At 35.4% G+C, this 14,688-nt stretch overlaps 1 protein-coding gene across 13 annotated transcripts in view; it reads right to left on the bottom strand.

Moving 5' to 3' along the window:
* PPHLN1 (periphilin 1) overlaps positions 1-14,688 on the bottom strand; it is a 74,654-nt gene that overhangs the window by 22,764 nt on the left and 37,202 nt on the right. For all 13 annotated transcript variants that reach the window (XM_068933620.1, XM_068933685.1, XM_068933638.1 and 10 more), the window contains 2 exons: positions 12,627-12,746; positions 9,888-10,028 (listed from right to left, as the gene is read on the bottom strand). In XM_068933620.1, coding sequence (XP_068789721.1) covers positions 9,888-10,028; positions 12,627-12,746 — 261 coding nt within the window. The remainder of the gene's footprint in view (positions 1-9,887; positions 10,029-12,626; positions 12,747-14,688) is intronic.

Here is a 14,688-nt window from a genome sequence, read left to right as displayed (position 1 = left end):
AATTAAAGGTTGTCAAATGGGTAATGTTCACAGGAAAGAACAAGCTATTAGCAAAAAAAAAAAAAAAAAAAAAAAAAGAAAGCAGTCCAGTCTACCCATCTTTAAAAACGTATCGAGAGCTGAATCTGCTCAGTGCAGCAACCACCAGAAGAAAGTAGATACCAGTGTAGGAAGGCTGTGAGTTACAAAATATAAGAAGAAATAGAAATTTTAGAACCAAGTGATTAAAATAGAGTCTATCACAAAGACTTGTTTGGTCAAAAAATGGTCCTTTGTTTGTAAGAGAATGCCATTGGTATATTCAACCTGGATTACAAATGGATTAGGTTTAAAGGATTAAACTATGTGCAACAGCAAAGCATTCTTCTAGGCTGACCTTAATGTAATAGAAGTTTGATTTTTAGCAGTTTATAACACATCCATGAAAAGACATGAAACTGCAGATTCATGTTGCAGCAGATTTTCCCCACCTACCCACAGGATCTATGTGTGATAGTCTTCTGGCATTACCTACTGCAACCTCCCTGTCACGTCCGAAAGCTTTCACTTGTACAGGAGGAAAATAAACTGTCTTTTGTGCCAAATCAAGTCCCTAATACCTCTTACCTTCACACCACTCTACTTCATTTACCACTTACTAAAGGTTTTTACATGTTTCCTCAGGTACTACCTTCCCATCACCATACAGGGCTTTGTGAAACTCAACCTCCTTTCTTTTACGACACTAGGGCTATTTCAGAGACAATTCAAATTTCTGGATTTAGTTATCAGGCACACAGGACTGGTACTATGTTTTCTTGTTCTCTTGTAACCCACGAAGCAACGGGTTTCCCCCTTCTCTAGCTCTTCAGCAATGTTGAAATAACCTTAGAAATTCAAAAGATAACACGTTCAAGAAAGAGCAGTTATAAGAAACAAAAATGCTAAAAAGTTAAAGCTTAAAGCCTCAGTGACAACTTAGTGACAATTTTGTCTTCCATGCTTAAGATGGTTGAACAATAAATCCAACAGCACTACCAAAACCACCTCTCACGTCCACAGTGTCCTTCACTAAAGCAAGGATGAGCAGGAGACAAGGCTGGACAACAAGGAGAGGCGACTGTATTTCTACCCTCTCAATTAAACTTAAGTTATTAAAAAACCCCAAACAATAACCTCCACCCACAGAAACCACTTTCTTTATTAAGGCTCAAACTATTTCCCATTTTAGTTTTTATCCTTTATTCTTCTCAGGAGGTTCTCCAGGATCAGTTACATTTATCCTTCCAGGCATCTTAACTTCTGACAACTTTTTCAGTTGGCAATTTCTCATAATTAGTTCCTAATTATATTTCAAGGGCCACACATTTTTAGACAGTTTCTTCTCTTCTTAAATGCCTTTTCCAATCCTGTTTGTAATCATCACCTCTTCAAACTAATCTTTCTTCTTCATAGTCTACTCAGTATTATAATATCTAAATCTTTCTCCCTGTTGTAATTTCTGCTGGTTTCTTACTATAGAATAAGATATCTTAAATGAAACAATCATTGCTAGCAATAGATTGAAAAAAAAAATAACAGCCAAATCCTTAGATTTTCAATTTATTTGACCAAGAAATAGATCTTCTCTTTCAAATTTGAACATTGGGCACTGAGTAAAATAGGTACAATTCTCTTTCACATTTTCATCCATTCTAAGTACAGCAATGTTGTCAAATACCCAACTACTACCACTTGCTCATTTAAGTCTTCCAGAGGCCTGCTGGCAAACTCCTAAGTTGTGTAAACAAGCAACCGGCTTGTTTAATATCTTGGAATCTGCAGTGCTGTTTGGTCATATAAATCCAGCATCACTATATTAAAAATTATATCAATGACTAGATTTGTCAGCAGGTAGAATCCCCAGCCTTCACCAACTTCAAAATAATGCGCTTAACACACAGGCAAAAAATTGTTACATTAAAAAGATAGTACCAAATTAACTTTCTATTATTATTCACCTATGGAAGGTCTTGTTTGACAGTTTAAGGTGCATTCCTTCTAATTCATCTCATGTATTCTAAAAAATAAAAATACGCTGCTGTTACTGTATACATGCATATAACATGGTGTAAGTTCTGTAAAAAGTACTACTCTGAGATTTACATCTTAATTAACAACAATAAGTTTTTATGAGCTTTGCAATGAAAAAAGTTGCCAGCAAAAAGCTGAAATATGGTAACGCATTTCCCTATTAAACTATACCTTTAGGTACTGAAGTAAAATGAGCGAGTTGCATTGACTTTGCATATGCAGCAGTTTGTAATTACAAACACTGCAGTGCATTCCAAATAACTCATTGATGTACAGAGAAAGGGAAGAGAGTATAGCTATACACCTGGACAGTGAAGGGTTATAACTTTTAAACCATAGCATCTCCATCACAAGAAAAGGAAAGGAGGTAGATGTTTCACATCCCATTACCAGGTTCCTGCTTTCAATCACCAATTTGCAAGAGAAACCAATGATACTATGAGGATACTAATAGAAAGCATTTACTTTCTCCGTCTTGCAGTCCCAATAAACATGAAAACGTGCATTTATAATGAACGGTTCTTATTCAGAGAATTGAAACACTCCAGTAAAAAAACCTTAAGACCACTGGATAAGGATGCAAATAAGCATGATAACTTAATAAAGTTGATTTTAAAAGAGTAAAAATTAAGGAATTCTAAACCAAGTGTTAAAAGACTAGAAAAATTAGCAAGTCAAAACTAATATGGAAGAAAGTAGTGCCTAAGAATGAGTAAAAACCAATATATGATTTACCTAGTACATAAGGAAGGAGGTATTAATACAAGGAAACTAATAAACCACAAAAGGATGAAACAAGACCACAGGCAGATGATATCTTTCAGAAAAGGGAATCATCGTCAATTTTTCTGAGAAGCCTAAGGCAAGATACCAAAAACCAAGACAAACGTTTTCTTGGTTAGGAAAAAATAAACTAACACTCTTAAACAAGCTCAGAGGAAGCATGATACACACAATGCTACCAATCAAATAAGATTAATAATGAGTTCATGATTAAAGCTTTGCTACTGTACATTAGCAATGCAAGATTTGAAGGGTCATAGCAAATCTAAAGAAACTAAAATTTACCAATTCCCAATCTTCTACTCTCCTCTGGCCTATTAATCACCTGGGCTATTCCCGTTCAGACACAAAGCATGTGTGAGCTCATCCAGAATCAGAAATAACTTTTAATGTACTCTCTAACTACTGTTCCAGTTCCTCTGAACTTACTCACCTTTTAACTCATACTTTCATTAGGATATTTTTTCCTAACCTAGATCATTTTGACTGAAAGGAGCCACAGCACAAGCAGACCAGCAAGCTAATCTGAGGGAACATTAACCTGTTCCCCTGGCTCAGCTGGAGGCAAAAGAGAAGGTATATCCAGGGCCAGCTTTGAGATTCTCCCTCTTCCTTCCTGGATTCCCATTGGTCCAATTTGTTTATTTATTTTACTATAACTGCCAAAACTTAACTGTTTGTCCAACTTATCATGGTTTCTCACTAGCTTATTCCTGTTCAAGATCTGGAAGCCACCTCCCATTTACAGCCCCTTTCGCCTTTACATTGTCAACAATGTGTGTGTTGAATTCTCTTTCTCAGCCTCTCACACCTCTCTGATCAATCAGTGATTACCTTTCCCAGTGATGCTTTTCTCTTCTCCAGTTTCTGAAAGACACTCAGTGCTTCAAACCTATCTGTCTTCTTCATTTCCACTCCCTGCGCAATCTCGAGTCCACAATGACTCATCAACAGCGCAAGTTGCAAATAAATTATTTTCTTTTCCTCTCAGATCATACAACATTAAATATAGAAATTGGAAGTCCTACATTAAAGGTACTTAACATCCTGGGAAATGGAAAATACATTTTTACATTTAATACACTATACCTTTTAGCTGTTGTCAACAGCTTCATTTCTCCCAAGGAATGATGAAGTAAATATCATAGAAGTAGCAACCTCTTGTTCCAGGTGTTATACAAATAGAAGAGAAAATAGACTCTAAAGAAAACATCTAAGGAGGCTATCCTATAAGCACCAACTTTATAATGGCTACTCAGTGCATACGTTTACAGGATTGAGCCTGATAAAAGAAAGCAGATGAAAAGAGCATGCTGCCAATGTACAATTGGACATGGTGACCATAAGCACATCTTAATCCATTCTCTTTGTTCCAAGACTAGCAAAGGGCAGGGGCTGAGACAGGAAAGAGGCATGTAGGTGTATTTCTGTAAACTACAGAAAGTGTAACCATTTTATCATGACAGAAATCCCTGTCTATTATTATCCTGGTGAACAAGACTTTCTTAAACAAAGATTAGGAATGAAAAGTTTCCCTTTGAGTTATCAGCCTTTTTCTTCTCTCAGAACAGCGTTCCCAGGGAACAGAGTCCCATTAAAATGCATTAAATACACATACAGACAATTCAGTTATTACCACATAAATCTTACCAGAAAAAGAAATCTGACAAAGCATGTGAACAAGGTATAGTTCTTCAGAAACTTTTTTCTCTTCACTATAACTGTTAAAACCACACTGTTTTTCTCACTTAACTACAACTTTTGGGCCAGAGATGCAAATAACTGGCCTGAAACTGCAAAGGAATTACACCGCAGGTCTCAAACTAGAATCTAGATAGTCTGTTGATCCAGCTACACATCTTTTTACCTACTTTACATGCATCATATCTGTGAGCTTTCAAATGCAAACTTTGAAAAAATCTTATTTTCAGTACCTTCTAGTAAAAATATTATCAAATAAGGGCAAGTAAATAAGCAATTAATCTAGCTATTTGAACATTTTGAAATATTATTCTGCTGAACAATTAAAAAAATACCATTCCTCTGAAAGTGTCCAATCAGCAGTAATTAACCAGGCCTAGTGGTAAGCAGTAACTCAAAAAAAACCAAAAACAAAACAAAAACACGTTTTCATTCCTCTATTTCCTTCTTCAATGCCAGAGCTCTGTGGTAACAGAAGAATTGGCGTTCCAGCATCAGATCTCATTCAGAAATCAAGAGGCTTGATATTTTGCCAAAATCAAGGAAGGTACTTGGCTTATATGGTGAAACTTATCTTCAGAAAATAATAGATTTCCAGAGGTAACTTGTATCACTTAAACTTGTGCGTGCAACATTTAGGAAACTGGACACATAATAATGGACTTAGTTAACATAGTGTTGTAGACCTGATGTCTAGACAAGATAAGACAGCATAAGTACACTTCAAGAACGCCTGCTGCTCATGCGGGAAAACAAAGAGATATCCTTTCGTGTAACACTGACAGTGAATTGCTCCACTTGTGAATTTAACACCAGGGACATATTTATCATTACCATGGAAAAAAACCACACTTCAGCACATTACGTGCTAAAAGCACAAACCGATCCTTAACTATATAAGAACAAAAACAACTCCAGAACAATATATTCATCCTGCATGTTATTAGATCAAAATATATAAGAAGTGCATGAAACCATAATACCAGCAGTATACCATCAACATTCATAGACCCTGAGCTCAGTTAGAGCAAAACTCTCTGTTACCCTAATTTCGAGTACTTAGATCAATCAACCTAAAGGGTTCTACGCCACTACCTTGGGACAACTTGTAACAACAAATTTCAATGACTGTAGAGAAAGGAGGGAAAGACATTCTTAAAGACATAAGGAAGTGCCCAGCTCCCACTGAAACACCACAATTACCTCACTCTTTTTGTTTTCAAAAAGTGTTTTGCATTTCTGACCATTTACAAACAGAACATCAAAAGCCACCACCAAGGGTTAGACTCTACTACTAGCTACAGAAAAACATCCATGAGCTAAATCTTAACGCTACAAAATGTTCCGTCTGTGAGGGATAAAGATTGAAAAGAAGATGCACCAGCAGGACGGAAAGAGTCAGTTTTCCCAGTGCCTACTGCGGAGAGGTCCCTTTTAAACTCAACTTTTCCATGATTCCATGATCGTGCTGGCCGTTTCACAGAAGAGACCAGAGGCTTCCAGGATCTGTTGTCCTAGGACAACATTCTCAAGTACCTGTGCATCTTAGCTACGTTTTTTCCTCTCAAGAAATCTTGGCAGACTTCAAATTCAAGCATATGCTTTGGAATTGTACTAGTTTGGGAGTCACACACGTAGTTCCTGGCTCTATGAGGACAATGTCCAGATTTTTCTGAGTCTTCATCCACGATCACAATTTCTACCCTCCTCCCTTTGTTTCAACCTCACTTAATATTTGCAAAGCAACTACAGGTCCACAGTAGGCAATCACTAAACAAAGAGCAACTTGCACTTCTCAGCTGAAAAACTTCTCCTATCCGAATCAGCACAAAAAGGATTTTATACGTGTATATTTCTAAATTACATGATTTAGACATGAATGCCTGACATGAAGTCCCCCAAACAGATATAACATATAATATTTTTCTGATAAGTCATGGGTACCATTTAAGATCACGTTCTATTTCAAGATTCTAAATTGGGTGACTGTGTCATTGCAACTTATAGGAAAGGATGAGTAGATTACAAAAGAACCAAAATGTAAGCAATAAATAAGATACAGGAATTGAGTTATTGCAACAAAACACCTGTATGAGTATTTCATTCAACTGCTTAAGGTTTTTTTTTTATTTTTTTGTTTCTTAACAGAAATAGACTATACCACAAGGCCCCTTCTCCATGTGCACCAGGTTGACTCTTTCCCTGCAGTACAGCACTGAATTTGCTCATTGCCACATAGCGTGTTTTCTGTCAGTGCAGTTTTTGCCTCTGGGTTTACCTGAAATAGTACCATACTCTGAAGTAAAAGCACATATTTTGAAAATTCTTCTTTTTTTCCGGCTTGTAGCTTTGGATAGGGATATCAGTTGGATAGATGAATGGGAAGAAAGTAAAGCACAGAGGAGTTCAGAACAGCAAGAACACTACTTAGGAACGAGGATAAGATTAAATATGAACTGAAAAAGAGACATTACTAGACCTAGTACTTCAGGAGAAAGGAAAAAAATCTGTGGAGATGGAATCAGAAGCAGTTTAATAGATCAAGACTTCTAATCAAACGTCACTTTCTCAAACACTAGCTGGATCCTCAGACACATACCTAGTGGCATGAGGAGTTATCTCAATCCTGTCAAATTCCATTTGCACTTCTGTGGCTGTCCAGTAAGGGCTAACGGTCAGAAAACCAACCTTTTAGGAATTGTGCTTTGCAGGATTACAACTTCACCATTTTTTGTAGCATTATTCTTTGCAGCGAGAATTTTATTGTAATAATCTTTATACAAAAAGACATTCCAGAAATAATACATTAAATCTAAGTATTCAGAAGCTATTTTAGACATCTGAATAAAATTTAAACTCATTTACTTATTATGATGAATTATCCAGTCAATCTCTTTTTTCCTAAAACGTATTTAGGTCTACAGTTTACTTGTAAAATGTAAATATTACGTCTATACAAGCAATACTGTATAAACAATACAGTATGTCTAGTAATAGTATTAAAAATTGCATGCTAAGGACTATACTTTTACTGTGCAAAACCAGAAACATGCTTTAAATTAAACACTAATAACAAAGTATGAAGTATATTGAGAAGTGCATCCAAAAAATCTTTAGTAAACAGTTTACCACAGGACTGAAAATTTAGTTTCTATTCCATTGTCTGCTCATTTTCTCCCTTCCTTGTCAATATTGGAGAATTCAAATCACACAATTAAAAAAATTTACTTTGACTGGTTTGTAGTTGTCAGGATCTAAGACAGTGTATACATCTCTACAAAGAAACTGAAATCTCGTGAATCTTCATAATGTTTACAAAACAATTGTGAAAACATTAAGACTATCATAGTACTAAATTTTCTTGAATTAAACATATTGCTGAAGTAGCAATTAATTACTTCAGAACATCTATCTGAAAAATGTCTAGGTCATTTGACAAGGTTAAATTTAATTGATTAAATTCATATCTCTATTAAAAAAAAAGGATTTTGTTCAGCTGACTAAAATGTATGGAGGATGCTTCTAGTATCATTCTAAAAATCTTATTTTAATTCTGTGGAAGCTGAGAGCTTCAATATTCAAATCAACAACCAGAGAAACTGGATCTATGAATTCAAAAATCTTTAAATTACCCCTCAGGCTATTCTGAGATATGCTCCTAAAGGTTTTCTGTTCTGCAAAACAGAAGCTAGATTTCTTTAGAGGTAAGTGCTAACTCTACAACAGATAAAAACAAATGTCCTTTTCAAGACGATCTAACATTATCGTGCCCAAGTTTTCATCAGCCTTGACTGTAAGCCTGTCTCTAGGACCTGGAGGCAGACTTTCACCAGAAATAAACTAATCTCAGATTTAACAGCATCAGCAAAATGCTCACAATTGCTGTTTTCTAAAGATCTGCCCCTACTCTTCAGTATTTTTGGTTTGTTCTTTTTAAATTTTCAAAAATTATATATTTGGCGGTAGCTGATTCCCTGTATAAACTGGTGATCAGACACACAAACTACATCATGACCCTAGTAGTTACAGCATGCGAAGCACAAGACACACCAATACATGATTATGCAAAAGCATCATAAAAATTTGAAACAAAAACAACCGAGCATAAATTTGATTTTAAAGCGTCAAGAAAAAGGAACAGTGTTAGAGTACAGGAAATGCAGAATGCATGCAGACTAAGGAACAAAGGCCACTAGAATTAAGAAGGAAAACAAAAACGCAAAATAAGCTTTAGAAGATTATCTAGGACAGAGAGCTATTTTCCTGAAGATGCTGCTATTAGACTACTGTGAGGGCTATAAGTAATCTGCAGTTCCTTTCCACCTATCATAGGCACATACTGCCAACATTTTAAAGTAGAACAAGTCTGAATAAAGTCACCTCTCCCACCCGAATCTTAAATTTAAATGCAAGACTCCAGAGTTGGGCAAAGTTGTCTTAAGCCAGAGAGCTTTACTTCAAACACTCCGTTTAAGTTAACAAAGCTATAGAAATATGACACACAATCGTTTCATTGCTTATGACATGAAAATGAGTAGGCGATTGTAAATATTTTCCTTAACCAGCAGTGACATACTAAAGACTAATTGATAGATGAATATATTTCTATTGAACTTCCTCAAAGGCTTAATGTTATAAGAAACAGTAACAGAAATCGCACTTTGCATTAAATTGATCTGCAAGCACTCAACAAGGAACAGAATAGAATATTTTTGAGCACAATAATATGATATAGTAGATAATATCCCTCCCTCATCCAAATATAAAATGTTGTAATCAAAGCAAAATCTAAAAGTTCTTAATTTTCAGATAATGACAAAGGCATTGGGATTCAAAGCTGATTAAAACAAAAAATAAAAAAAAAAATCTACACAATTTGTAGGGTTCAGTCACATATTGCAAGTATTCAATTTAAGAGCATTATAGTGTAAAAGTAATTTCTGATAATTTGATCTCATATAAAACCACATTTCTAATTAATCTGAAACTCTGTTATGGTTGAATTTGAAAAAACTATTCAAAGAAATAGTCTTGAAATTTTCTTGAATTGGAAAAGAAACAGGTATTGCATATAAGTTACAGAAAACCACCACTAATTCCTGTGTACAGATGAATTTCACACTTCTTCAGTAATGTATAAGTATTAAATAGATCAACATGTTATCATCATCCCTCCTAAGAAACCAGATTATATTAATATTATGCTCCTAAAAGGAGAAAAAAGATATTTCTACAACAGAAATCTCTACAACAGAGATATTTCTACAACATATTTCTAGCAGATCAAACATAGAGCATAGCAAACCATTATACATGCACTGTATAAGTGACAAAAAGCCTAGAGGACTCACCTGTTCAATCTCCTTGGTCTTGGTGGCAATTGCTTTTGAGCGGCCAAGATGCTGGCCATCCTCATATAATTCTGTGCTATCCGTTATATTTGTTTCCGTTTCCTCTGTTTGTTCAGCATATAACGGAGCTGAAGATCCGGCCTTAAAAGAAAAAGATTGCTCACGTTTTTGAGAACAAAATACAGACCTCAACATTTGAGAGGAAAGTAAAACACCAAATGTGGTTATTCAGTTAGATACAATTTTGCTCATCAAGGCTATTAGTGAAGCATTACTGCTACCACGTAACAGTTACAGGTAACGGATTTAGAACCCATAGATAATGCGACATCATAAAAAAAAAATTGTGACTCAGTTTTTCAACTGTAGGAAGAGAACGATGTCAGATAACCTTTACCTGTTCTTCCTTTGATAAAGGACTTGAATATGTGATATTTACAATACCAACCAGCAAGAAATCTAAAATGAAAGTGGGATTAGCTTTCTGAGAAAGAATAAGAGTAAAAAAAAAAAATCACCAGTAAATAAACAATGACAAAAAAGGCCACCAAAAAGAACTCTTGCAGCATTCAGACCCATAGGCTAAACAAAGGAATAGAGTTATCTGCTATATAGCAAAAGCAAATACGAACTTAGAAGGTTCCTAATAATATGGAAGAAATGAGTACCAAGATTGTTTAAGTCTCTCTTCAAGAAAAAAATTAAAATAGCACCCCTGACTCTGACAATACAGACTCCCACTTCAAGAAGAAGATGCAGAAAGAAAAAATTACTACAGCATACTTAAATGCAATACTATGGAGCAGTTTTATAAAATAGTAGAATAGTTTAAAATATTAATTTTTAAGATTTGGGAATTGAGGAAGAGACAAACATTTTTTTACTATTCAGAAATAAACAATTGGAGAATTGTAAGACTTAATTAGGGTGAAAAAGGACATTAGAAAGAAAAAAAAAAGGCTTAAGTAGTCCTATGAGCATCAGCAAAATCAAGTTTATTAACCTTCCTACAGGACAAAAAGTAGCAGTAGTGATATGTGAAACAAAGCTGGGAGGCACAATCAGCCGAAAATAAAGTTGGATAATTTTGAAGATCAGAGTAGCAGAAATAAGAAAATACAGCGAAGTACAAAGGTCGCATACTCAAGAATCAAGAACTTGTGCTAAAAGCTCTGAGCTTATCCACTGGAAATACAGGAAGAGGAGAGCTTGGTACTCTATTAGTATAAGAGGAGCAAATTATTTTCACCTCACTTTAGCTGTTTTGAGTCAGACAGCTAGTAAAAACTATCTAGATCGTAGACGGAGCCAAAAGATGCAAGCCAGGACAGGAATGAATTATCTCTAGAATAGTATACGACTTTTCCTCTCCATCAACACTTAACCGTTAGATGACTATGATCAGACAAGTTGAAGAGTTTGTAGCTTTCTTTGCAGAGATCATGTGATTTAAGATACACTACAAAAGATATTTCTGGGAAGACTGAGAAGTAGCATGTGCAGGACTCTGGAGAAACTTTATCCATCTAAAGCTGAAGAGAAGGACAGCTAAAATGATCACAGGATTAAAATAGACTATCTTACAAAAGAGACATTACAAAACATTTAGTTTGTAAGTCTCCTTCTGGAGCTAGAGGTGCTAGTTCAAAACATCAACTTCACTAAGGACTTGCTGCCATTTCACAACATTTAAGTGGTTGGAGAAATCCTAGACACATTCACATCAGCAGTCTCCACTAACTTGTGTCCTCCTACAGTCAGGGATTCAGGCTATTGAGTAGGTTCCATATTTGCATTGCCACAAAATCCACAGCTGCACTGAAGAGCAAGAGGTATACCCATCCCTTGTCAACGTAGCTGCATGAGCGCTTGCCAGATTAACTTCAGTAAAAAAATCAGACGGGTTAGTTGAGAAAAATCAATTTAAACTATTCAAACGAGACTACACACTGTTCCCTGACGTGCATTAATAAATGTCTGCAGAGCCTAGTCTACTCACAGATCAGTAAAAGTAATCATATCTGACAGAATGCAGCAACACATACATGCTCTCCCAAGGTAGCAGAATCCAAAACAGATCACCTATCCAGGGGCAGCATAACAAAATGAAGACTGATAAAGGCTATAACACAGCAAGAGTTAGACTCCAAGGAGGGACAAGAACAGATGGGTATAAACTGATGGTTTAACTAATGTTGGGTAGTAGTGATGAAAAGGTTCTGGAAAAATCTAACTGCAGAAGCACGGGTAAAAACTTAATTTTTTGGATGGAAGCAGATCGCTTTCTGGAAAGGAATACATGACATAGCAGGCTGCCATGGCAGGGAACTGAACTCAATGAATCAGAGTTTTCCTTCTAGTCTTATGTTTTAAATGTACACTCACACTTTGACTCAGAAGTCCCCCGCTAATTTTAGGAAGCTCAGCAGGCATGCAACCTTACACCAGTGCAAGTTCCTCGGAGAATCCCTGGCGGAGTTGGAGCCTTGTTTTGTCAGTTGTAGCTCAAAATGAGTTCAAGACATACCAACAAAACCTACTGTGTTTTTGTGGATTTTTTTTAAATAACAAAAATCACAAAACACATGGCTTTAGTCTCCCTCTCTCTTCCTTTCAGCAAATAGTTAATAGCACAGGCAAACGGGTAAATTGCAAACTGCGACTTTCAGGAGAGTGCAGAAAAACAGCAGTCTACTGTTGTAGCATTTTAAAATCAATCTATGAATACTCCTGTCTTACATCATATTCTGTAAGTTCAGGTAAATTGCTTTCATCGGCCTTCTCCGACTTTTCAGCTGCCCACTTGCTTGCTGCTTCTGCAAGTTCCTTTTCCGATAGTCTGTTGCTCTTATCCAAGGCCTGTACAAAAATAGGATAGTGAAATTTTAACATGAAATATTTACACATGGAAATGCACCTTCAAAAGTTAGAAGAAACAGTTATTCAGATCCCAAAACACTTTAAAAGAAGAAAAACAAACTGAAGATACCTTTTTTTTTAAATGAATCAATCAGAAAATAAAAGAAAGAAAAAAGAAAGAGAAAACAATGAATGTCAATAAGACATCAAAAAAATACTTTCAGAGTCAATGTTACTAAGTTCACAAGGCAGAGATAATAGAAGAATTGTCTGATACTTCGCTACTGAGTTTAAAGAGACTTGGATCAAATGGGAGCTAAGGAGAAGTCAGATACAAGTGTGGACTGATTTAAAAATTCACTGTGATTTGCAGGGATAAAAAAGGCTGTAGCAAATTTAAACGAAAATAGTAAGCACCACATATGCTACGCAAGCTAAGGTAATTATGGACAGAGAGTATTCTGTACATATTAAGTGATCAGAACTGCCTCTATTAAAAATCACTATTTTTTACTTAGGATGAATGTTGATCATTTATAATAGAATCAGTCATTGCTTAAAAGGTCTTTTAATCTATCCTTTCCATGGAAATGGTCATACAAACAGTATTTTAAAAGTATTTAAAAATTGATTTCACTCTAGGAATACGATCATGGACCAGTTATAATCAGTTCATTTCAAATTACGTAAACAGGCAAAGGAAGCAAATACTGTGACCTGCAGTAAGACTGCTTCCTCTTCACACCTTTTGTGGTTCCCTCAAGTAAAATACAATGCACACATCTTTGTGCTCTGGCAAAGCATAAAGATAGAATTCACCTCTGGATCAGCTAGGATAGAACCCTCTGGGATTCAATATCATAAAGATGCCACGTTCAACTGAACTCAAAAGAGAACTGGAACACAATGTTTATCTCAAGTAGGAATCCCTCTTTTCTATCATTATAAAACATAGAATTATAAAAGTCAGGAGGCAACAGAGAGTAAGAGAAGTTAGATACGCAGACAGGGTACTAATAGGGTTGCTAAGAGAAAGGATGATATAATTCATAAAGTAGTCTAGCTCACCTTTCCCAGCTACATAATTATTCTTACGCTTTCTACCAACTATCAGCTGCCAAGATTTTTCCCCTCATATTCTTTTTCCCCAAAGGATGCCTGACTTCTTCCCAGCTGCCAAAAAAATATCGCATTATGGTTCCATTATATACTCCTCCCTTTCCTCAAATGTACTTCTAGCCAATACTAACAAAAAGAAAAAAACAGTATCTTTGTCACTGATAGTCAGCTTTGCATGAAATGAAGATGATAAAATCTCACATGACTTTAATATTTCCACAAGCCATAAACAGAAACTAACCACTCAAATATCTACTAGAACACAGCAAATAGAATGGTTAATTTAATCTCACTAAATTTAAATCTATAGGTCTCTATATTTAAAAAAATTATTCAGTGCGCTGTATGTAACAAAGTAATGGTATTCCCCTAAATAAACTACAGTATGAGAGGAAAATTAAAGGAACATGAAAATGTTTCTCAGAGAAAAATATCTGCGTACCTCTTCAACTACTGAGGCTGTAAATTACCAAGAAAGGCACCTCCTAATATAATCTTAAAAAAAAAAAAAAGAGTAAAAAAAAAAAACCTTATACGAAATAAGAAGTCTTGGGGTTTGTTTTTTTCCTCCATCCCTCTCCTTTCTTATGCATAATATAATAACAGCAAAAACCTGTCAGCTTACTGATATCTTTTCTGGGAAGATTTCCCTGTCTCACACATCTACCTGCTGCTTTAATTATGTTTGATACAGCCTCCAAGGCTTGTAGTCCAGACAGCTTTAAAAAAAAAAAAAAAAGAGAGAGAAAAAAAAAGATTTCATAGATTTCACACAGCAGTTAACTAAACAGATGCTTAAGATCAGATAACACTAACATGTATT

Source organism: Struthio camelus, chromosome 1 (genome assembly GCF_040807025.1).
Source record: "Struthio camelus isolate bStrCam1 chromosome 1, bStrCam1.hap1, whole genome shotgun sequence".
Classification (NCBI taxonomy): domain Eukaryota; kingdom Metazoa; phylum Chordata; class Aves; order Struthioniformes; family Struthionidae; genus Struthio; species Struthio camelus.
Note: the sequence above shows the minus strand (reverse complement) of the source record. Positions and strands in the feature narration are given on the sequence as shown.